This window comes from Lynx rufus, unplaced genomic scaffold (assembly GCF_022079265.1).
Source record: "Lynx rufus isolate CCGP_SWC_20201006 ecotype Redwood Valley unplaced genomic scaffold, mLynRuf1.p SCAF_12, whole genome shotgun sequence".
Taxonomy (NCBI): Eukaryota; Metazoa; Chordata; class Mammalia; order Carnivora; family Felidae; genus Lynx; species Lynx rufus.
The window spans coordinates 59,767,380-59,789,008 of NW_025814826.1; the positions used below are offsets into that span (position 1 = coordinate 59,767,380).

General features: G+C 53.1%; 1 protein-coding gene across 1 annotated transcript in view; it reads left to right on the forward strand.

Annotated features, from left to right (window-relative positions):
• The first annotated feature begins 3,024 nt into the window (after positions 1 to 3,024).
• Positions 3,025 to 21,629, forward strand: part of TG (thyroglobulin) — a 252,397-nt gene continuing 233,792 nt past the window's right edge. The window contains exons 1-9 of the mRNA XM_047074206.1: positions 3,025 to 3,091; positions 4,122 to 4,230; positions 5,450 to 5,547; positions 6,563 to 6,766; positions 7,529 to 7,688; positions 15,468 to 15,574; positions 16,017 to 16,160; positions 16,581 to 16,766; positions 20,473 to 21,570. Coding sequence (XP_046930162.1) covers positions 3,025 to 3,091; positions 4,122 to 4,230; positions 5,450 to 5,547; positions 6,563 to 6,766; positions 7,529 to 7,688; positions 15,468 to 15,574; positions 16,017 to 16,160; positions 16,581 to 16,766; positions 20,473 to 21,570 — 2,173 coding nt within the window. The remainder of the gene's footprint in view (positions 3,092 to 4,121; positions 4,231 to 5,449; positions 5,548 to 6,562; positions 6,767 to 7,528; positions 7,689 to 15,467; positions 15,575 to 16,016; positions 16,161 to 16,580; positions 16,767 to 20,472; positions 21,571 to 21,629) is intronic.

A 21,629-nucleotide genomic window follows, 5' to 3' on the forward strand; every position in this document is an offset into this window, starting at 1 on the left:
CTACCCGCTCCGATCATCTTTGCCTCAAATCTGAGTCTCATTATCGGTTAGCCTCCCCAACCCTCCCACGGCGACACGGTTTTCAGGAGCGGCCCGTGGTCTTGACCTCCGGGACACCTGCGCAGTAGTGACTGTCCCTCCCCCCCCCCCACCCCTGCAGCTGGAAAAGCAGCCTGGTGAGGGGCCAGGGTGGGAGGCCCTGCGAGTCCAGAGCCCGTAGCCCAAGGTGCCGTGAGGAAGGGTCAGGCCCAAGGCGGAGAGGTTAGGGTAACGCTCCGGTTTGCCGTTAGAGAGATGGAAGGAGCACAGTGAGGTGCAGCGCTGGAGGAAGCGTTGAGCAGCTTGTTGTTGTGGGGTGTGTTGAATTTGAAATGACTGCGGAGCATCCGGGCGGAGTGGACCTGAAGCTTAGCCACCCATTTTGGCTGGGTTGGGCTGAGGCCGGGGCTGGTGCTGAGACTGGGGCTGTGCAGAGCAGGATCTCTTACCCAGTTTTGGTCCCCCCCCCCCCCGCCCCCACCACCTAAAATAAGCGTAGAGTTTTACTTTCTGTGCTTTGTATCAGGAACATAATAATGATGCTGGTAACCAACCCTGGGCAGTTACACGCAGGGGCTGTGTTAAGCACTTGGCATATGTGAACTCTTGTGACATTCATAGCACCTCTGTTGGGTAGCACGATCCACTTCTGCGGCTAGGACCCTTCATTTCCGTCCTGGGTGGGGAGCCTCCTCTACCTCCCAGCCTGGCCTCCTGGCCTTCCCCCACCCCGGTAATGCCATCCCTCCAGGCTCTCGCTCGCCCTCCCTCTCCACCCAGGTCCCACATCCTCAGCGGGGCCTTGCCTTCCCTTCCCATCCGCTACTCCTGCCCCTACCTGTCACCAGCCCCGGCCCCTGCAGGGTCTCCTGGGCGCCTGTCACCCTCTGGCACCACGTCATTTGCAAGATGAGAAAATCAGTGATCTTAATTGCTAGCTTCTCTTGTGCACATACTCGTCGCCTTACAGCAACCCTATCGAGTAGGTACACATTATTATTCTCCTTATATTTCTTTTTTCTAGAGGAGGAGGCAGGGGCTCGAGAGGATGATGTGAGGTTTCCATGGTCGCTCAGGGAAAGGAGGAAAGGAAGGATGCTGGCTTTGCTAAGAGAAAATACATTGCTTTACAGTCTCTCTGTGGGAGACACAGTGCCTGCTCCCTTTAGGTTGGAGATTCTGAGGTCCTCGGACAGCGGGGAAGGGAGACCACGGATGAATAGGAACCTGTGTCTGTGTGCTTGGCTTCCCTTCCTAACGTTCTTACCTTCTATACTAATCGTTTTGCTTGTTCTCTGCCACAGTCTCATTGCCTGGAATAGTGTCTGTTGCTGTGGGGCTCTAAATTATATTGGTGGAAGGAAGGAAGGGAGGAAGGGGAGGGAGGAAGGAAAGAAGGAAGGAAGGAAAGGAAGGAAGGAAGGAAAGGAGAAAAGGGAGGGAGGAAGGAAGGAAGGAAGGAAGGGAGGGAGCAAAGGGAGGGAGGGAGGAAGGAAGGAAGGGAGGGAGCAAAGGGAGGGAGGGAGGAAGGAAGGAAAGGGAGGGAGGGAGGGAGGGAGGAAGGAAGGAAAGGAGGGAGGAAAGGGAGGGAGGAAGGAAGGGAGGGAGGAAAGGAAAGAGAGGGAGGAAGGAAGGGAGGAAAGGGAGGGAGGAAGGGAGGAAACGGAGGGAGGGAGGAAGGGAGGAAAGGGAGGGAGGGAGGAAGGAAGGAAGAAAGGGAGGAAAGGGAGGGAGGAAGGAAGGAAGGAAAGGAAGGAAGGAAAGAAAGGAAGAAGAGAGGGAGGGAGGAAGGAAGGAAAGAAAGGAAGAAGAGAGGGAGGGAGGGAAGAAGAAAGGATGGAGGGAGGAAGGATGGAAGAAAGGGAGGGAGGGAGGGAAGAAGAAAGGATGGAGGAAGGAAGGAAGGGAGGAAAGGGAGGGGAAAGAAGGAAAGGAAGAAGGGAGGGAGGGAAGGAAAGAGAGAGGAAGGAAGGGAGGAAAGGGAGGGAGGAAAGGGAGGGAGGAAAGGGAGGGAGGAAAGGGAGGAAGGAAACGGAGGGAAGGAGGAAGGAAGGAAGGGAGGAAGGGAGGAAGGAAGGGAGGAAGGAAGGAAGGAAGAAAGGAAGGGAGGAAGGAAGGAAGGGAGGAAAGGAAGGGAGGAAGGAAGGGAGGAAAGAAAGGAAGGAGAGAGGGAGGGAGGGAAGAAGAAAGGATGGAGGGAGGAAGGAAGGGAGGAAAGGGAGGGGAAGGAAGGAAAGGAAGAAGGGAGGGAGGGAAGGAAAGAGAGAGAGGGAGGAAGGGAGGAAAGGGAGGGAGGAAAGGGAGGAAAGGGAGGGAGGAAGGATGGAAGAAAGGGAGGAAAGGGAGGGAGGAAGGATGGAAGAAAGGGAGGAAAGGGAGGGAGGGAGGGAAGAAGAAAGGATGGAGGGAGGAAGGAAGGGAGGAAAGGGAGGGAGGGAGGGAGAAAGGAAGGAAACGGAGGGAGGGAGGAAGGAAGGGAGGAAGGGAGGAAAGGGAGGGAGGGAGGAAGGAAAGAAAGAAAGGAAGAAGAGAGGGAGGGAGGAAGGGAGGAAAGGGAGGGAGGAAGGAAGGGAGGAAAGGGAGGGAGGGAGGGAGCGAAGAAGAAAGGAGGGAGAGAGGAAGGAAGAAGGAGAGGAAAGAAGGGAGAGATAGAGGAAATGCTTTGTTCCCGGGAGGCCTGAGCCTGTGGCCCACAAAACCATAGAACTTTCTTCACCTGCAAAGATGAATTTCAAAGTCACCCCACTAGGTTCTGCTTCACAGAGCCTCAACGAGATTCGCGTCCCCCACTGGCCACACGAGTGTCCTCGGAGGGAGCAGACGCAGGTGGAGGAACCCCTTGTGACGGGCAGAGAAAACACAGCTTCCCTGAGTGCCCGTGGGGGTGGGGGTGGCGGTGCCAGAGAGGCTCTATAAAGGCTCCCTGGCCAGAGCCTAGGGCGGGCAGTGGCTTGCTCGCCTTCGTCCCCGGACGGGCCCACAGAAATGGTCCTGGCCCCGTGGGTCCTCAGTCTGCTGGGCTCAGCCTGCTTGGTGTCGGCCAACATCTTTGGTGAGTTGCGGGTTCAAGGCCACGGAGCAGAGGGTCTGGAGGGAGCTCTCGGGTCACAGCCCCGACGCCAGCCAGGCTCTGCCCCTGCGCCTGGGAACATTTGTGATCTCGTTTGGTCCCCACCGTGTCCTGCGGACGGTTTTCCGATGAAGAGACAGTGGTTTTGAGAGTCTGACTAAATTACCTTGAGGGCACGGAGCCAGCGATTGGTGGGAGAGGAGGTGGGAAATCAGATCTTCCCAATTCAATTTGAGCTCAGCCCACCCGATCCTGTTAGTGAGTTTTGGCGTTGATACCTGGTTTTATTCCCTTGGTGGTCTCGGGCCGAGGTCATCCACGTGAGGCGTTTGAGACGTCATCGGCAGGTAGTGAAGACAAACCACGGCAAACCAAAAACCACATCCACCTGTGCAGTGAAATAGAGGCGGTGAAATAGTGAGCAGAGGTTGGCCACTTGCTGTGGGACTTTGGATAAGTGTCAGCTTCCCTTTTCTCTTTGCAAAAGGGAGACAGGGACACTAACCTCCCGACGCGGTCGTGATCTCTGAGTGCGTGCCTGCATGTCACATGCGTTCTCAAAGGAGAATACAACGCCTGACCCACGGGGGTTGCTGATTAATTTGCATTCCTGACCTGGGCCGGGAGAGGCTCTGCCCACAGGGAACCGCTTGATAAATTCAAGAACACCATCTTTCTGGCGCTCGGACGCCGTGGCTCGGGGGAACGCGGTGTCTGAGGGTCGACTTTGAACCCTTCTCTTTGCAGCTGTGTGACCTCGAGCAGGTGGCTTTCACAGTGTTAGTGTCACGTGGGGAAGATGCAGGTATCACCTCCCAGGAGAGGTTGAGGGTTAAATGAGCTAAAGTCCTACTTGGAAACGTGTGAATCGCGAACTTGGAAACAACATTGCGAGTCAGAGCGTAATTGGTGCTGATGACGCCAGGAGAGCACCTGTGCTGCAGGGACCCCCATCTTTGCTACTGGAATCCCATCCACACCCCTCCTTGATGAGCTGCTTCCCTTTTCCCAGAATACCAGGTGGACGCCCAGCCTCTACGTCCCTGCGAGCTGCAGAGGGAGAGGGCGTTTCTGGAGCGAGCAGACTATGTTCCTCAGTGCGCGGAAGACGGCAGCTACCAGTAAGGCTGGCCCAGCCCTGTGCACTCCTGGGGCCCCCAAGAGACCTTAAGGCCCCGCATTGAGCCCTCACCAGCCCCCCTCCCCCCGCCCCGAAACGTGACAGGTGGCCACCGTCAGGTGGGTGGGGCCCGCCTCTAGGTTCGGTTCCCCCAGGCTAATGGACTGGATAATCTGACCCAGAGCGCCCCGGTCCCTGTTTCATCCCAGCCAGGGCCAAGAACTTCTCTTCTTTTCCTGCCCAAACTTTCAGCCCATTTCCTTTTTTTTTTTTTTTAATGTTTTTAAATGTTTACTTCTTTTTGAGAGAGAGGGGAGGTAGGGGCAGAGAGAGAGGGAGACCCAGAATCCAAAGCAGGCTCCAGGCTCTGAGCTGTCCGCACAGAGCCTGATGCGGGGCTCGAACCCACAAGCTCAGAGATCATGACCTGAGCTGAAGTCGGATGCTCAACCGGCTGAGCCACCCAGGTGCCCCAGCCCATTTGCTGTAATGAAAGGTGGGGGGGTGGGGGGGGGGCGGAGTGATTTCCGCTTTGGCGCCTCTTCCCCGCACGTGCTCTTGAGAAGTCAGACCTGGAGCCAGAGCTCCTCTCTGGAAGGGGATTTGGGCTGCCCTAACGTGAACTCGCATCCAGGACCCTGTCCCTGTAGAGTGGAGAGGTAATCTGCGGGGGGAGGGGGGTACCCTGCAGGGGCAGGGGTAGTGGATGGGAAGGGAAGGCCCCGCTGAGGATGTGGGACCTGGGTGGAGCAGAATGCACGGGGATCCTTCATGCGGGCTTGGATGTTCACTTTCCCTGCTATTCTGGTCACACCGGACTGGGGGAGTCTGTGGACTGTGCTCTGGGAACCCCCCCCCCCCCCCGCCCCAGGAAGCATCCCCACCTCCCTTCATTTCCTGTGCGTTCTCAGCACTCTTCCCCCCTCGCAAGAGCACAGAGACGCCGTGCTCCGCTCCCTGCTTGGGCCTCTGGGAAGGGTGGAGGGGCACAGGAGGTGCGGGAAGGCTCACCTTTGCCAGCCCTGTTTATGTCGCGGTAACATCGTGACCGGAGCCGAAGCGGGACCCTTGACCGACTGAGCTAGGCCAGGTGCCCCAGTTTCTCCCTAATTTAATTGAATTAAAGCTTGACAGAAGGGAAAGGGAGAAGGAAGGGAAGCCGGGTTGTGGCTTTGGGGCCCAGTAACTCTGTCTGCGTGTGGTGTCTCTCTTGCCCGCAGGACAGTCCAGTGCGAGGATGACGGCGGCTCCTGCTGGTGCGTGGGCGCCGAGGGCAAGGAGGTGCCTGGAAGCAGGCAGCCCGGGCGGCCGGTGGCCTGTAAGTGCGTGCGGGGCCGTCCTGTTCCTCTTCCGGTTAGGCCGGGGGTCCCGCACCCGAGGCCCTACTTCCTGCAATAGTGGGACAGTCGGTCAGCTACTGAGCTCAGGGGACGCTGGGGGCCCCTGGAAGCGGGATTAAGCCGTATACACCTGGTGTTTCTCACAGCAGGTGCGTCTCAAACTTGAGACTTCGGTGAACTCTTCACTGTTAAAATAATCATTATCGCGAATAGTGGAAGACACACAGCCCTCCCCGCCCCCGCCCCCATGAAGCATGTCACGGCTAAGCCTAAAACAAAGTTCACTTCAAGCTGGTCATCTTAAAATGTGTGATTGAGCCCGGAACCAAAGGTCTCCTTTAAGGAGGAAAGCTCCGTTCTGGGTGCTGGTTGTTTGCTGCCAGCCTTGCGGGCTTGGGGGTTGGTGGGGGGGCAGGCTGGCTCCCCGGCGCTGTCGGGCGGAATGACCCTGGCCGGGTCCCCTACCCTCGCTGAGCTGGGGTTCCTCGTCTGTCACAGGAACGTAGGCTCCACCTCACCGGATTTAAAGCATGTGTAAAACACTGGGCACACAGTAGGGATTCAGCGGGGTTGGTGATGGTCAAGGTCACTAATCCACATGCACACGGACACCGAGGGAGGCAGTTGTGTCTCAACCCTGGAGGCGAGAAGGGAGGCCGGGGGTGCTGCAGGGACTCCCAGGCCCACACAGCGAAGGAGTGGGCAGGGCCGTGGGATGCCAGCAGCCAGCCCACAGTGCATTCGCCCCTCCCCTCTGCAGCGCCCGGGCTGTGGGGTGTCTGGTTGACTGACAGGGCACCGTGGAGCCCCCCACCCCCTCACTTGGCCCACAGACTGCTGGGAGAAATCCTGGGATAAAGTTGGACAGTCGGAGCGCTGGGCCTGAGCCGGCTGCCTTCTCTGAGGATCCCTGGGTTGTTGTGGGTGGGACGGATGCGTCCCCGTGTCCAGGGAGGGAGCCCGAAGCTCTGACCCTGCTCTGTGCACCCTCAGGTCTGTCTTTCTGCCAGCTGCAGAGGAAGCAGATCCTGCTGAGAGGCTATATTAACAGCACGGCCACATCCTACCTCCCTCAGTGTCAGGATTCGGGGGAGTACGCGCCCGTGCAGTGTGACCCGTGGCGGGGACAGTGCTGGTGCGTGGATGCGGAAGGGATGGAGGTGTACGGGACCCGCCAGCCGGGGAGGCCCACGCGATGTAAGTGCCAGGGGTCCCAGCGTTGCACACGTGCCCAGGGCGTCCAGCTTTCCGCACATAACCGTGACTTTGCCGGGCCTCCCGGCCAAAAGGCAGAGGACCTGGGCCTCAGTACAGAAAATGGGAGCATTTTAGGAAGGCTGTACTCTGTTCATATTTCCACGTGGTGGATCGATGTCACGCGTGTGGTGTGAATGTGCGCGTCCGGACTGCAGAAGTGAATGTGCTTCCTTGTCCCTAAGAATGCATTTATTTATTTATTTATTTATTAAAAATGTTTTTATTTTATTTTTGAGTGAGAGAGAGAGAGAGAGAGAGACAGAGAGACAGAGTGTGAGCGGGGGAGGGGCAGAGAGAGGGAGACACTGAATCCGAAGCAGGCTCCAGGCTCCGAGCTGTCAGCACAGAGCCCGATGTGGGGCTCGAACCCGTGAATGCGAGATCATGACCTGAGCCGAAGTCGGACGCCCAGCTGACTGAGTCACCCAGACGCCCCCATTTATTTATTTTTTAATATCTATTTTTGGGAAAGACAGGGACAGGGTAGCACGGGCGGGGCGGGGGGGGGGGGCAGAGACAGAGGGAGACACCGAATCCAAAGCAGGCTCCGGGCTCTGAGCTGTCAGCACAGCGCCCAATGTAGGGCTCGAACCTGGGAGCCGTGAGATCATGACCTGAGTCGAAATCGGACGCTTAACCGACTGAGCCACCCAGGCGCCCCTCATACCTAAGAATTTAAAATTTTTCCTCTGAAATGTGTAGGTCCCAGGAGCTGCGAGATAAGAAACCGCCGTCTCCTCCACGGGGTGGGAGACAGGTCACCCCCTCAGTGCTCTCCGGATGGGCACTTCCTGCCGGTCCAATGCAAGTTTGTCAACACCACAGACATGATGATTTTCGACCTGGTTCATAGCTACAACAGGTAAGGGGAGCCGGCCTCTGGGGGGAGGCCCACCCCCGGACCATCTCTTCCTGTCCCCTGCCAAAGCTCATGCTCGCGCGGGCTGTCACATGCACAGGCTGGTGGGAACCACTGCTGGACCTCTGAAAGACAACAGTATTTTTAACGAGGCAAAAGCGGGCAACAGCCATTCAAATTGAAAACACGTGGACGCTCCCGCCCAGGCAGCCCAGGGAAATAAAAAGACCCCAGGGTGAAGACATATGTACTGGGATGTCTTCTGCCTTGTTTTTCACTGTAGCGGAAAACTGGGGACAAAGTGACTGAGAAACCCAGGGTGGAGAGCTGCATAGATGTGCACCCCCCAGAAACATGTGTGCAGCCGTTACACAGAACGCACTGGAACTAAACCAGTTGATTTGGACGGGATGCTGCCGCACGTATTATGATAATATGGTAAAAGGTACTAGGCGCTTGTGTGATTTTTCTTTTAGAAAACAAGTAAGCAAACATCCTTTTATGTGCCTATACGATGACCCAACAGCGCTAGTGTCTGTCCAGGACTGGCTGAGCACAGAGGGCAGTATGAATCCACACTCGCTGGGTGGTTACCACGGCCATCGGCTGGGTCAGGTTGCTGCGGAGAAGCAGGAGGAGGGAGAAGGGAATTGGCAGAAAAGGAAAAAAGAAAGATGTCACTGTGGCAAGCATGGGTATGACCGTATTTATACAGTTTTGTAAATGGTGTGTATATAGGCACCTGTTAAATAAGTTTAAATTTTTTTCACGTTTATTTTTGAGAGAGAGAGAGAGAAAAAGAGACCGAGTGTGAGTGGGGGAGGGGCAGAGAGAGAGGGAGACACAGAATGTGAAGTAGGATCCAGGCTCCGAGTTGTCAGCACAGAGCCCGCTACGGGGCTCGAACCGGGAGATCATGACCTGAGCCGAAGTTGGACGCTTAACCGAGGGAGCCACCCAGGCGCCCTGACCTATAGATAAGTTTAAGGATTTAAAAAACAAACGTAAAAAGGGAGATACAGGATAGATCTTGGCCCAAATAATCGGATAGTTTCTTGTTGTTCAAGATGGCTGCTTTATCGCTGTACGAGGACGGCACAGACCTGCAGACATGATTGAAACGTCCTAAATAAAAGCAGTAAAGCATATTAGGCTGTGAAAACTGATGGGAATTCTCCGAGAGAACCTGAGCCTCGATGTGGCTGGCTTCCAAAACAGCCCGTTTCTTTCCTTCTGCAAGAGAGAGGATCCCCAGGGGCTGTGCTGGGAGGGGTCACAGGCTAGGGGCCTGTGCACAGGGACTGTCCATAGAGAAGTCTTATTTGAACTGCATATTATTTTAAAAACTGGAAAATTTCAAGTTAACTCCATGGAATTTCTGCTTGTGGAGGTAAAAATAGTTGAACGTCAGCAATTTTGTATGTTTCACCTAATACATAAAATCTGAATTCCTGAATCCTCCCATGGCACCAAGAAGCTGGCCTTGAACTGTTCTTTTTGGACTGATTACACACGGTCCAATGCTCTGGGTCCCTCCAGGTGTCCTGTTCCCTGCTTTCGTCTGCATCACCTGCCTGGGCCCATAGCATTTGCCTTTGTGACCCCCATTCTAACTCTGCCACTGCTTGGCACAGTGACCTGATCATTTACCCTCTCTGCATCTCTGTGCCTCAGTGTCCCCACCTGAAATAAGGAGACAGCACCTGCTCCCTAGGTCATGGTGAGGATCTGATGGGGCCTCATCTTTGAAACCACTGAGACAATTGTGAATTACAATGCAATGATCATGATTACTCATGTAGCACCCAGCTTTAGCAAACGTGGGTTAGGGTGCGTTTCCTCCCAGGCTTAGAGAATGGTCTTCCCGTGTGCACATAAGAATTTCCAAACAGCCTGATTTGCTGATACTCATGGATGCAAACCAGTGTGTGCTCATTTCAAGTTCAACGGAGTGCTTACTGTATACAGGCAATTGGACAATCTTTTGCCTACTTCAATATTTACAAAAAATAATTGGACGGTTACGTTCTCTAGCATACGGATGAGGAATCTGAAACACAGAGGCTAAGGAGCTCCCCCTGGGAAGCATAATTAGTGGGTTCTAGAGCTGTTTGGCTCTGTTCACTCTCCCACACAACCTTGATTCAACTCTCTTTCCCTGCACAGTAGGCCTGCAGTCTGTGCTTATAATCAGCCTTGTGCCAGCTTGAGGCACGGTTCATAGCTCCTTCCACAAGAGGGCAGTCGAGTTAAATACAAAAATTCAAGACTAAGCATCCATTGTTTCAGACAGACAAACAAAAAAAACTTACTCCTGAAATGGGATCCTTTCCTTTATGTAAGCAAGCATGTCTCTGGGGGAATTCCGACTTAGGAAGGTCATGGGAAGGGTTGGGTGGTCGGTTACTGGAAGCCCAGCCAATTTCAGGGATTTCTCGGTAAGCTGACCTGGGCATGGCCAGGCCCAGCCGCTCTACGGCGCATGATGGTAGGAGCCACAGAGGCCGTGTGGAGACTCTAGACTTAGTACCTAAGGCTGCTGATAAAATAAAGGACGGCCAGTTCTATTTGAATTTCAGATAAGCAAGGAGTAATTTTTCTAGTATTAGTATGTCCCCAACATTGCATCAATAATTTTGAGCCTGGGGACGGAGATTGGGTATGTCTTGAGTTTAGCATAGAATGGACTGGCTGGGGAAGGGCAAAGTGGGTGCTGGTGGGGGGAGCTCTGTGAGCCCGGAGGCTCCTGCACTGACTGGTCCAGGTGAGAGACGATGTAGGCGTGGATTAGAACACGTGATGCGGGGGGACTGTGGGGGAGACAGGGCGGCGGGAGAAGCCTACACAGGATAGAATCCACAGCACTCATTGAAGGTGGAGGGTGAGAGGGAGGAAGAATCAAACCAAAGTCTGGCTTCTAGACGGATGGTGGAGGATGAGTTTGGAAAAGGAAAGTCACAAGTGGGATCGTGGAATATTGAGTCTGAGAGGGTTTCTTCGGGAAATTCCAGCGGAGATGTGACACGAAGTGGTTGGCTTACTGGCATGGGACCTGGAGGGGAGGCTGGAAGCCTGGGGGGGGGGCTCATCTGCCAACCTGCTGTGGGTTCTTAGACGTGCTGGGTGACGACCTGTACTTGAACGTGGCTGCAGTGTCTGCATTTGAGGAGGTCCTTTGCCTCCGGAAGGCCACGGCTCACTACACCTATTCGGCTGGTGACTTAGAAAAACCGTGTGTGGTGGTGAGTAAGCTTTGGTAGGTCTCCCGACTCTCCCCTGCCTTTCGTGTTGCCCTCGTCCAACCACTAACTAGGGAAACGCTTTGTACGTAAAGGTCTTAAAAGCCGATGCCATTGCCAAGGCCTTAGTGGTCTGAGCTAAAATTCAGTTAATTTGTTTTTGTTCTTAGGCCCCGTCTTTAGTGACTAAGCAAACTCAAATTTTCTTAGCAACCAGTCTTACCAAGGATGTAACCCCTGCTAGTCAGATAACCCAGGGAGAAGGATCAGATACATCTTAATGCGTCGCCAAGGGTCACCGTTACTGGAATATGTGGAGAAGTCCTTGTAGACTGACCATCGGAGACATCCGTGCTGGGTCAGAGCTCCTACTTCAAGGGGCACTCTTCGGGCACAGGAGAAGCCAAACACATTGCTAATTTGTTAAGGGATGGCTAGGTTTCTGGAGGGCCTGTCTGGAGGTGGCATGGAGAATCTGACTGAGCCATGGTATCAGCTACCTGAGCCCAGGGCACGGGGGCCGCTCTGTATGCGACCAGGACCAGACGCCTGCCAGGGCCTGACGTTTCGTGTTCCACTGAACCATAGCTGTGATTTCTCCAACGCTGGGCTGGCCACCATGTGAGGGCACCAGGCCTACCATCCTGTCCCCCCCGCGCTACAATTTTCTCCCTTGAACACTTTCTTACGATCATTCTGAGCTGTTCCTTTTTATTCAACAAAAAGGGCACATCCTTTTTCACTAGGTGAAATATGTCCTTTTTGGTTTTCAAGCTCTGTGTTGATTTTCGCTTCCTCTTTTCTTCTGACATGCCCAGAACAGGAGAGAAAAGGAAGAGAGAGGAAATCGTAGGGAAGGCAAAATCAGAGTAGAAGGTACGAAGGAGCCAAGGCAAAGGTTGCACATACGGTTCATTCTATAAAGTATTCTTATCACAGGTATGAGCGGCTGCTTACTTATGTCTGGGAGCCTTAGAACCAGAGCAAGAGAAAACAGTCTAAGTTATTTGGTTTCTGCCAGATAAAAGGAAACCTGTTTTTCCGAAGAACACAATCTGTTCTTCTATTCAAGATGGGCAAAGCTTTTTCGGATCCTCATAAAAGGGGGTGATGCCGTGTGCCGTAGGGTCCTCCGTGACTTGACCGGACAGAGACAGACAGGACAGTCAGTTTCCTTAGCCCCGTGCCCAGAAGGGGAGTGGGCAGGGCACGTTCAGGAACGGTGTGTCCATGACAGAGATGCTTGGGTTCCGACATTCTCCTCCAGATCTGTGGCCCCCCGCTGCCCCGGTGACTACCAGCCTCTCAGCTAATCCTTCCGCCCACACTGTCATCCTCTGCCCCCACTTTGGAGTTGGAGACGGGCTAAAGATCCTTGTAGACGTGTTCTCCATTCTCTCCTTGTCAATTCATCGTTCTTAGCTTTGCAATCCCACTCAAGGCTCACATCCTCTGGAGCCTTCTTTGGCCGTACAGCAGGTTCCAAACCTAGCTGGCCCACGTGTGAGGATGGGACCTTTCTCCCTTTCCCGTGGACCTCGGGTTCAGTGTTAGTGGCTGGACTTCTGCTGGGGTGGCAGAGAAGGGTTGGGAATCCAATGAGCAGGAGGTGGGAAGCACGGCCAAGGCCCTCCCGTCCTGGCCGCCCAGAAAGCACCAGTGACGATAGCGGAAGCAGCTACGAAGCCACCCTCTACGCTGTCACCTGCTACCCTGGGGGAAGAGTCCAAAATTCACGGTGGTGGTGCCGTTTCGGAGATCAGCCACGAAAATCAGATTGTATCAAATCGGACTTTGGGAACTAAGGAGGTCGAGGAAGATTCAGAGCTTGAACTTCCCATTGGGTGCGGGGCGGGGTCCCCTGAGGACCAGGCTCCGTTTCAGAGGCAGCCCCCCTTCCCGCCAGCTGCGGACGCCCACCCCCGGGTCTGGGCTGGGTGATCTTAAACCAGTCTGTTCACCACTCCGAGGGCCAGCGTTCTCGTTTGCAAAGTGCAGCGTTGTAAGTGTTGTCGTGAGGACTGAGAAGGAGTGAAGAGGGTGCTTGGTGCAGTGGCAGTGTTGGGTCGTCTAGTACGTTCCCCCCGTTATTATTTTCATTCGTAGTGGTTAACGGCAGTGACCACATGTGGCTAGACCAAGGCCGGAGCTCTGAGCTCTTTTCAGTGCACGCAAAATTGGCAAGGAGGGGTTACAGGCGATGGTGCAGGGGGGTTTCCTGGGAGGACGCCCTCCAGCTAAAGCCACAGTGATCTCCAGTATGCAAGAAGGGGGGACAGCGACCGTGAGGTCCATGCAAAAAGCACATGGAGGTCCAGGAAGTGGGTAGCTTCTAAGGCCGGAAACCGAGGGAGGAGGACTCTGCCCCCAAAGTAGTGGGATGAAGAAGGCTCAGAATTCCTTCTGCTGGCACCGGCCCCGGGACATGACGCTGAAGAGGGCCTTTGGGGTGAATTGGCAGAACGCGGGACTAGAGTGACTGGAACCTCCCGTGTCTCATGTTGTTACGGGTTCGGAACCCGGGGCCAGCCAGGTGGCCCATTCCTGTGTTCTCCAGCGCGTGTGTATTCCACATCTATTAGCTATTGGGAAAGGGCACACAGGGGAGAGTGTCCGAACACAAGAGAGTCGTGTGCCTCTGAGAATGTGCGACGGGAACCAGGTGCAGCCAACACCCAGTGAAGAACACCACTGGCAGACAGAGGCATCACGTGGGGCGTAAGACCTGGGTTTACAGTCTGTCTCCCACTGCTATTTCAAGATGGTGGCCAGCATACTTTACTTTCTTAACCTCTAAAATGGGTACCAAAAAAGTCCACTGCCTTTTAGGAGTGTTAAGTGGGTTAAACAAGTCAATATGTAGTAAACATTTGGCAGGTTGTCTTTTACAAGATAGTGTGCAACGAATGGAAGTGATTATTATACTACTGTCACCTCTCTTAGAATTGAATTACCCCAGGGACACCTGGGTGGCTCAGTGGGTTAAGCATCCGACTTCGGCTCAGGTCATGATCTCGTGGTTGGTGGGTTCGAGCCCCGCGTCGGGCTCTGTGCTGCCAGCTCAGAGCCTGGACATTGCTTTGGATTATGTCTCTCCCTCGCTCTCTGCCCCTCCCCTGCTCGCACTCCGTCTCTCTCTCTCAAAAATAAATAAATGTCAAAAAAGAGAGAGAATGAATTATCTCAGATTTCAATTCATTTTTTGTTTTTATTATATACCTCTAATCCGTGACGACTGGGTGAAGGGAGTTTTTAGTTTCTGTTATGCATAATTCACTTACTACAACACCCCTTTTTATTTAGCTTATAGATACACAATGATCAATGGCACGGAGAAAACAATCCATAACCTTACAGTGCTCTTGTAAGCTTGTTGCCTATTCATTGCCATGCAAATTAGCTAGTACCTTCTACGCCCCCCCCCCCCCCCCCCCCGCCCCGTTCAGGCTCTGAGTGATTCCTGGGTTGCCTGTTGCCTTCCAATGCTGCTTCATTTCCATTGAGGTCGTTGTGGTGTACGTACAGGCCATTTTGCAAGCTGCCGTCTTCACGGAGTGTTACGCGTGCATCCATTTAGGAAATTTACTATAATTTGCTTCTTCATCTTCCTATCGTTGGACACTGAGCTTGTTTTCAGTATTTTGCTGGAACGGATCACACAGCAATGGATCTGTTTGTGCAGAGAGCTGCCGCTTTCGCGAACTCATTGTTTGGGGATGTATTTCCAGACATAGGTAGATGTGCCAACCCCACAGGGCACAGAAACGAATCTCTCAATGTCGCATAACAATGAAAAGCGCCTCTCCGGTTGCTTAATCACTGCACACGGGAAGAACTCTTTAATAAAGTTTCATGTCACCTCAGTTTCATCTTCCAGGATGGGGAACCCAGCGAATTAGCTCCTTATGAAACCTGCCAGGTCAGACGTGGCTTGGGCACACTCTCCCCGCACGTATGGAGAGGCACGCGTAGCCCTTGTAGTGGCGTCATATTGATTCTGTGTTGTTTTTCTCAACTATGGAGCGGGAAATGTCCTTAAGAATTTCCTAGGGTGGAATCTGGCTTCTTTTCAAGCTCTGGAAAAGTCGTAAAGGGCTCTGAAGTTGTTTGATCTCCCCCAGTGAGATCATCCACAATGTACCGTATGTTTGTAAAGCCAACTTGGCTTTTGGTCCCTCGAGTTACAGTGTAGTAAAGTTACGCTCCGGTCATGCGCCGTTCATTACCTGTTTTCTGCCTGACCCCGTGAGACACACGCGTGGGTGTGAGTTGGTGAAATGCCACACGTGAGGGAAATGACTAGTGACCAGGTTACAGCCGAGCACAGCTTTGTCTTTCATCTGTCCAGCCGAGCTCGGGCCAGGTGAAAACCCGGTTGAGAAAAGAAACACATTTCCTGCAAGAAACAGAGAGCAAATGGCATGAGATAAAAAAGCAGACATTCCTTCTCCCCAGATGAGATGAGGCCACGTTTATTTATTTCTGCGAGCGGCGCCCGTGAGGATTTGATGAAGCAGGGAGCAGACATCTCCTTCTCTCCTAGGTTTCCAGATGCATTCGTGACCTTCAGTGCCTTCCGGAACAAGTTCCCTGAAGTGTCTGGGTATTGTCACTGTGCTGACAGTCAAGGGCGGGAACTGGCTGAAACAGGTAAGCGCACCTCAGGCAAACCGAGGGGGGTGGGTGAGAGGCACCTCCCAAACCCGAAAGCCTAAGTATCATTACCTGCCTCCCCGGCTAAGCCGCACAGTTTGCAAATGCTCATCTCCGGTGCCTTGGACACAGCTGCTGGCCCATATGGAGCCTCTGTGCGCACTGGAAAGAGGCGCCCCGCTCTGGGCAGATGCAGCTCCCAACCTGGAGGGTGGAAGACAGGATGGCTTTCCTCTTAGCAGTGCTCCTTTGTGCCGTGAACAACCTGCACAACCGTACAGGGCAGCCTTGACTTTGGACACTATTAAAACCTTGATCAGACCCGATGCCTACGATGCCCAGGAAGGCTCTGGGCCTCCTGAGGTCTGTTTGAACAGCAGAGTCAGGACTTGCCTTTCGGAACGAACCCGTCCCTTGAAACGCTTCTGCCTTTGCTCAGGTCTGGAGCTGTTGCTTGATGAAATTTATGACACCATCTTTGCTGGCCTGGACCTCGCTTCCACCTTCACTGAAACCACCCTGTACCGGATATTGCAGAGACGGTTCCTGGCGGTTCAGCTCCTCATCTCTGGCCGGTTCCGATGTAAGTAATAAGCCGACAGCAGACGTGCGTGTTTCTGCTTGGAAGAAACCGCTGGGTTTTAAAGTTGCTGCGGTCTCTGTGGCTGTTTTACCTAAGTGGGTGCAAGGATCTAAAACCAGGGCGGGTTTTTTTTTTTTAATTTGAAAGAGAGAGAGAGAGAGCGTGCACACAAGCAGGGGAGGGGCAGAGACAGAGGGGGAGAGAGAATCTCAAGCAGGCTCCGCACTGTGAGGGCAGAGCCGGGCGCGGGGCTCAAACTCACGACCTGAGCCGGAATCAAGAGTCGGCTGCTTAACCGGCCGAGCCACCCAGGCGCCCTGAGGATCTACAACGTTGTGAAAGCACACAGAGTGCATGCTGGAAAGACCACAGCCCTGTTCACACACTGTCCTCTCCTTTTCCCGCGTGGCTCTGCCCTAGGCCCCACAAAATGCGAAATGGAGCGGTTCACAGCGACCAGCTTTGGTCACCCCTACGTTCCCAGCTGCCGCCGGAGCGGGGACTACGAGGCGGTGCAGTGCCAGCGGGCAGGGCCGTGCTGGTGTGTGGACGCCCAAGGAGAGGAGATCCATGGAACTCGGCGGCAAGGGGAGCGGCCATCGTGTGGTGGGTTGCCTCTCGACAGCCTCCTCTTTTGCTCCCGTCGGGTCGTATTACTTTAACTGTTTCTCCAGACCAGCTGCTCCAGAACCTGTGAATTCCGCTGCCTCCTTAGCGTACCCAGAGGCCCTTCGAGCCCACCACGGTGGAAAACCCACTTACCGCCATTAACTTCCGACGTGTTTCTCCTCCTGTGTCAGACGTGGTCGATTCCTTCCTCAGCGAGCCCAGGGGATATTGGGGGGCCTGACAGGTGAAGGAAAAACAGAATTTTGTTTACTTGTGCCACGAGAGAAGGAGCGCAGAGCAGGGTAGGGTCAATTCGATCTTGTGAAAGTGTATGAAGAGGAGACATTCAGGAAGGCTTCATGGAAGAGGTGATGCTTGGCTAGAGTCTTCTAAGATAACGACGTTTTCTGAAGGAGGAAAGTAAGGAGAGGTGTTCTCTATCTATAGAGCAGGGAAGTATAAGGACATAAATGATAGACATTGCTCTGCTACTGGGCACCGAATCTTCAAGAAGAGTAGAGAAATAAATTGCTGGGTGTGGTCAGGGTGGGGCTCTGCACTACAGGACTGGGGGGAAAATGGCGGGGATGAGACAGTGAGGTCTTTCGTACGGAAGCAAAGGCTTGGGGACTTCTTCCTGGAGGCCAGGTGGTGATGTTGAGGGGTTTTACGCTGGAGAGTTCCATGGTGGGTTCTGTGTGTAAGAAAGACCACCCGGGCACTTTGAAGGAGAGCTTGAAATCGGTGTCAGACTGCAGGCCACGGGGCCAATTTGAAGGTCATTGCAATGTCCTGAAGAGAGATAAAGGGACTATATTACTTTCCTGGAGCCGCTGTGACGAATGAGCGCAAATTCAGGGGCTTAGAACAATAGTTCTGGAGCCTAGAAGCCCAAAGTCAAAGTGTCACCAAGCTCATGTTCCCTCTCTGAAGGCTCCAGGGCAGAATCCTTCCTGGCCTTTTTCCTGGCTTGTGATAGTTGCCGACAATCTTTGGCATTCCTTAGTTTGTGGCAACGTGGCCCCAAATTCTGCCTCTGTCGTCACATGGCTGTCTTCCCTCTGTGTCTGCCTCTGTGTCTCTTCCTCTCTTCCTACGACGACACCGGTAATATAAACTTAAGAGCCCGCTCTACCCTAGTATGACCTCGCCTTAACTAACTATGTCTTCAATGACCCTATTTCCGAATAAGGTCACATTCTGAGGTTTCCAGGAAGGATGTGCATTTTGAGGAGACCCGATTCAACCTGGTACAGGAACCAACATTAAGTAGCAGCAGTGGTCTGGGGAGAAGGGTGTGGACTTGTGAAATGTCACAAGGCCCTCCAGTGAGGCCATTCCATTTTACCACTGAGACCCTGAAGGGAGTTAGGGGTGAGGGGGATGGAGAAATCCAGGAGCGCTTGTAGGCTTCCCACTTGGGTGAGCTGGATGGATCCCGCAAGGTCTCAGTGAAGGAGGAGGGCAGGTCTTTTTATAGCCTTGACACAGATGAGCATTCATGTTCATTCAATAATTCCTGTTAAATCATTGATTTCTCCAGCTTCACATTTTGAGTATTCTGCTCGGCGTTTGGTAGTATTCAGTCTACGAAGCGTGAGAATCTAGAGGAAGAAAAATTTCAAGCGCTGCCCTGAGGGTATTTACGATTATATTGTCGTTGTCTTAAAACCTAGAGAGTATAGTGCCCTCCAGTTTCCAGGTGGACACAAAGAACTAATGGTTTTCCAAATTAAAACCAGAATGCTACCAAATGCGTGCATCATATATTTTTATTTTTTCCTCTCTGGCGTATCAGTCCTATTTCCGTGGAAACGAATGCCACATGGAGCTGAGAGCTGCATTTTTTTCTTTTTGCCCTGGTAACACGACATAACAAATGAACGGAAGGGATATACTCTCCACGTCGAAACAGAATAAGCACAGCAGTGAACTTTATTTCTTCCATACCTTCCTGTAATACCTTCCATTCAAGGAAGCCATGCCTGGTTGAGGAATGTGTTACGGGTTCTGATGTTGCCAGTATTTTTTCTCTCTCCGACTACAAGTTCCAGTTCTTTCTCTGTTGCCTGGTGACAGAGGGAAATTGGCTGACTTCCTTTTTGGCATCCGCGTGAACCGAAGGAAAAGAATTAAGTTGGCGGTGGGTGGGTGGGTGGTTGAGAAGGACTGCTGAGATTTATGGTTTTACGGAGAAACGTGGAGCCTAGTTCATTCCACCCGTGTGACGGAGACACTTGGAATTTGAACTTAAGGCCTTTTTTCTTAATGTGATTACTGTCCACTAGAATATTCAGACTGAATGACCTGACCAGGCATGGAGTTGACTGAGTTGATCACCCTTTAATTAATAATTTCAAGGAAAGATCAGGAAGGCTAGAAAAATGTGCTAAGTGTGTTTGCTGCATGGACATTACTGTGTTATATTTTGGGAAATATATTTCCTATAGTATGTTATAATATTAGATATTACAACCTAGGAAATGTTTCTTATTATAGGAAATACTCATGGCATTTAAAGTATGGTTCTTATCTTCAAAGAGACTATCAATTAGTTAGCCTAGACAAGCCTACCCACAAGGAGGGATTAGGCAGCCGCACGAAGAGCAAATAATGAAGCATTAAAGTCCATTAAAAATTCCAACAAGAGAATGCTGGAAAAAAATTTTTTTCATTACAAAACAAATGGGAAATAGGGTTCCTGGGTGGCTCAGTCGGTTAAGCGACCGACTTCAACTCGGGTCATGATCTCGCCGGTGGTGGGTTCGAGCCCCGCGTCGGGCTCCGTGCTGACAGCTCGGAGCCTGGAGCCTGCTTCGGATTCTGTGTCTCCCTCTGTCTCTACCCCTCTCCCACTCCTGCTCTGTCTCTCTTATCTCTCAAAAATAAGTAAACATTAAAAATGTGTTTAAAAAAATAAAATGAAAACAAATAGGAATTTGTTGGTGTATGAGTTCCCGAGGGCTGCCGTCACAAATTACCACAAACTCGGTGGCTTCATCCGATAGAAATTTATCCCCTCCCAGTCTGGAGGCCAGACATCTATAACTGAGGTCTTAGCAGGGCTAGGCTCTCTCTGAAAGCTCTCAAGAAGGATGCATCTTTGTTCTGTCCAGTTTCCAGGGGCTTCCAGCGACCTTGGCTTTCTTTGGCTTTTGGTATTCTTTTTTGGCATTCTTTTGGCATTCCGCCCCCATCTTCACGTGGCCGTCTTACGAGGACATCCATCATTGGAGTTAGGGCTCGCCCCAGTTCAGTGTGACCTCATTTTAACCGACAGCACCGGCAAAGACCCTACTGTCAAATGATGTCATGTTCTGAGGTCCTCAGTGGACGTGAACATTGGGCTTGAGGAGGAAGGGAGGACACCATTCAGCCCAGTACACTTGGTGCGTGCATTTGGTCAGCTTTTCCGAAAGTGGGCGGGCACCAACGAGCCTTGCCTCACAAGGGGGTCACCCTCCCGTGAAAGGTGGGAAGGGAAGTCACGTCAACTGGAACCTTCATTCCCCCAAACGGCCGCCACAGACACTGCTTGGGGGAAAGAAAAAATAAATAAAAAGGCGGGGAAGACAGAGGTACAAAACGTAGGTGTTCTTGACTGAACTGTTGGACATCTTACTTCGAGAAGGATCTGGGGGGTTGTCTCAGGAGAACTTGTTGATGTTAAAACCACTTCTCCCGTTTGCTCTGTCTTGTGCAGCTGAAGACCAACCCTGCGCCTCTGAGAGGAGGCAGGCCCTGTCTAGACTACACTTTGGGCCCTCGGGCTATTTCAGCCAGCACGGCTTGTTCTTGGCTCCCGAGGGAAGACGGGTCTCCCAGAAAGTAGCCAGATTTGCCACATCCTGCCCGCCCTTGGTGAAGGAGCTCTTTGTGGACTCTGGGATTCTCCACCCGATGGGAGAAGGGCAGGGTAAACAGTTTTCTGCCTCAGAAACTCTCCTCAGAGAAGCCATTGGAGCGATTTTTCCCTCCCGAGAGCTGGCTCGTCTTGCCCTTCAGTTTACCATGGACCCAAAGCGACTCCAGCAAAACCTCTTTGGAGGGAAATTTTTGGTGAATGTTGGCCAGTTCAACTTGTCTGGAGCCCTTGGCACAAAAGGCACATTTAACTTCAGTCAATTTTTCCGGCAGTTTGGTCTCCCGGGCTTCCAGAACGGAGGGACCGACCTAGCTGCCAAGGCTTTCTCCTTGGGACTGGATTCAAATCCTGCCGCAGAACCCCCCGAAGCCTCTGTGAAGGGAGCTGCTAGGAACAGGCCGATGGTGGGCAGCTTTGGCTTTGAGATCAACTTACAAGAGAACCAGAACGCCCTGACATTCCTTGCGTCTCTCCTGGAGCTTCCAGAATTCCCTCTCTTCTTGCAGCATGCCATTTCTGTGCCCGAAGACATAGCGAAGGACTTCGGTGACGTGATGGAAATGGTGCTCAGCTCCCAGGGCTGCGGGCAGACGCCGGGCAGCCTTTTCGTCCCACTGTGCTCGGCGGAAGGAGACTACGAGGACGTGCAGTGCTTTGCCGGGGAGTGCTGGTGTGTGGATTCCCGGGGCAAAGAACTTTCTGGCTCCAGGGTTAGAGGCGGACGCCCCCGGTGCCCCACGGAGTGTGAGAAGCAGAGGGCCCGCATGCAAACCCTCGAGGGCAGCCAGCCCGCGGGGTCTAGCCTGTTGGTCCCTTCTTGCACCAGCGAGGGGCATTTCCTCCCCGTCCAGTGCTTCGGCTCTGAGTGTTACTGCGTTGACCCTGAGGGTCAGCCTATTCCTGGAACTCGAAGCGTACTTGGAGAACCCAAGCAATGTGAGTCTGTTGCGTGTTCAGTCCACAAACCCTGATTTGTGGGGCCCCGACTCAGCGCA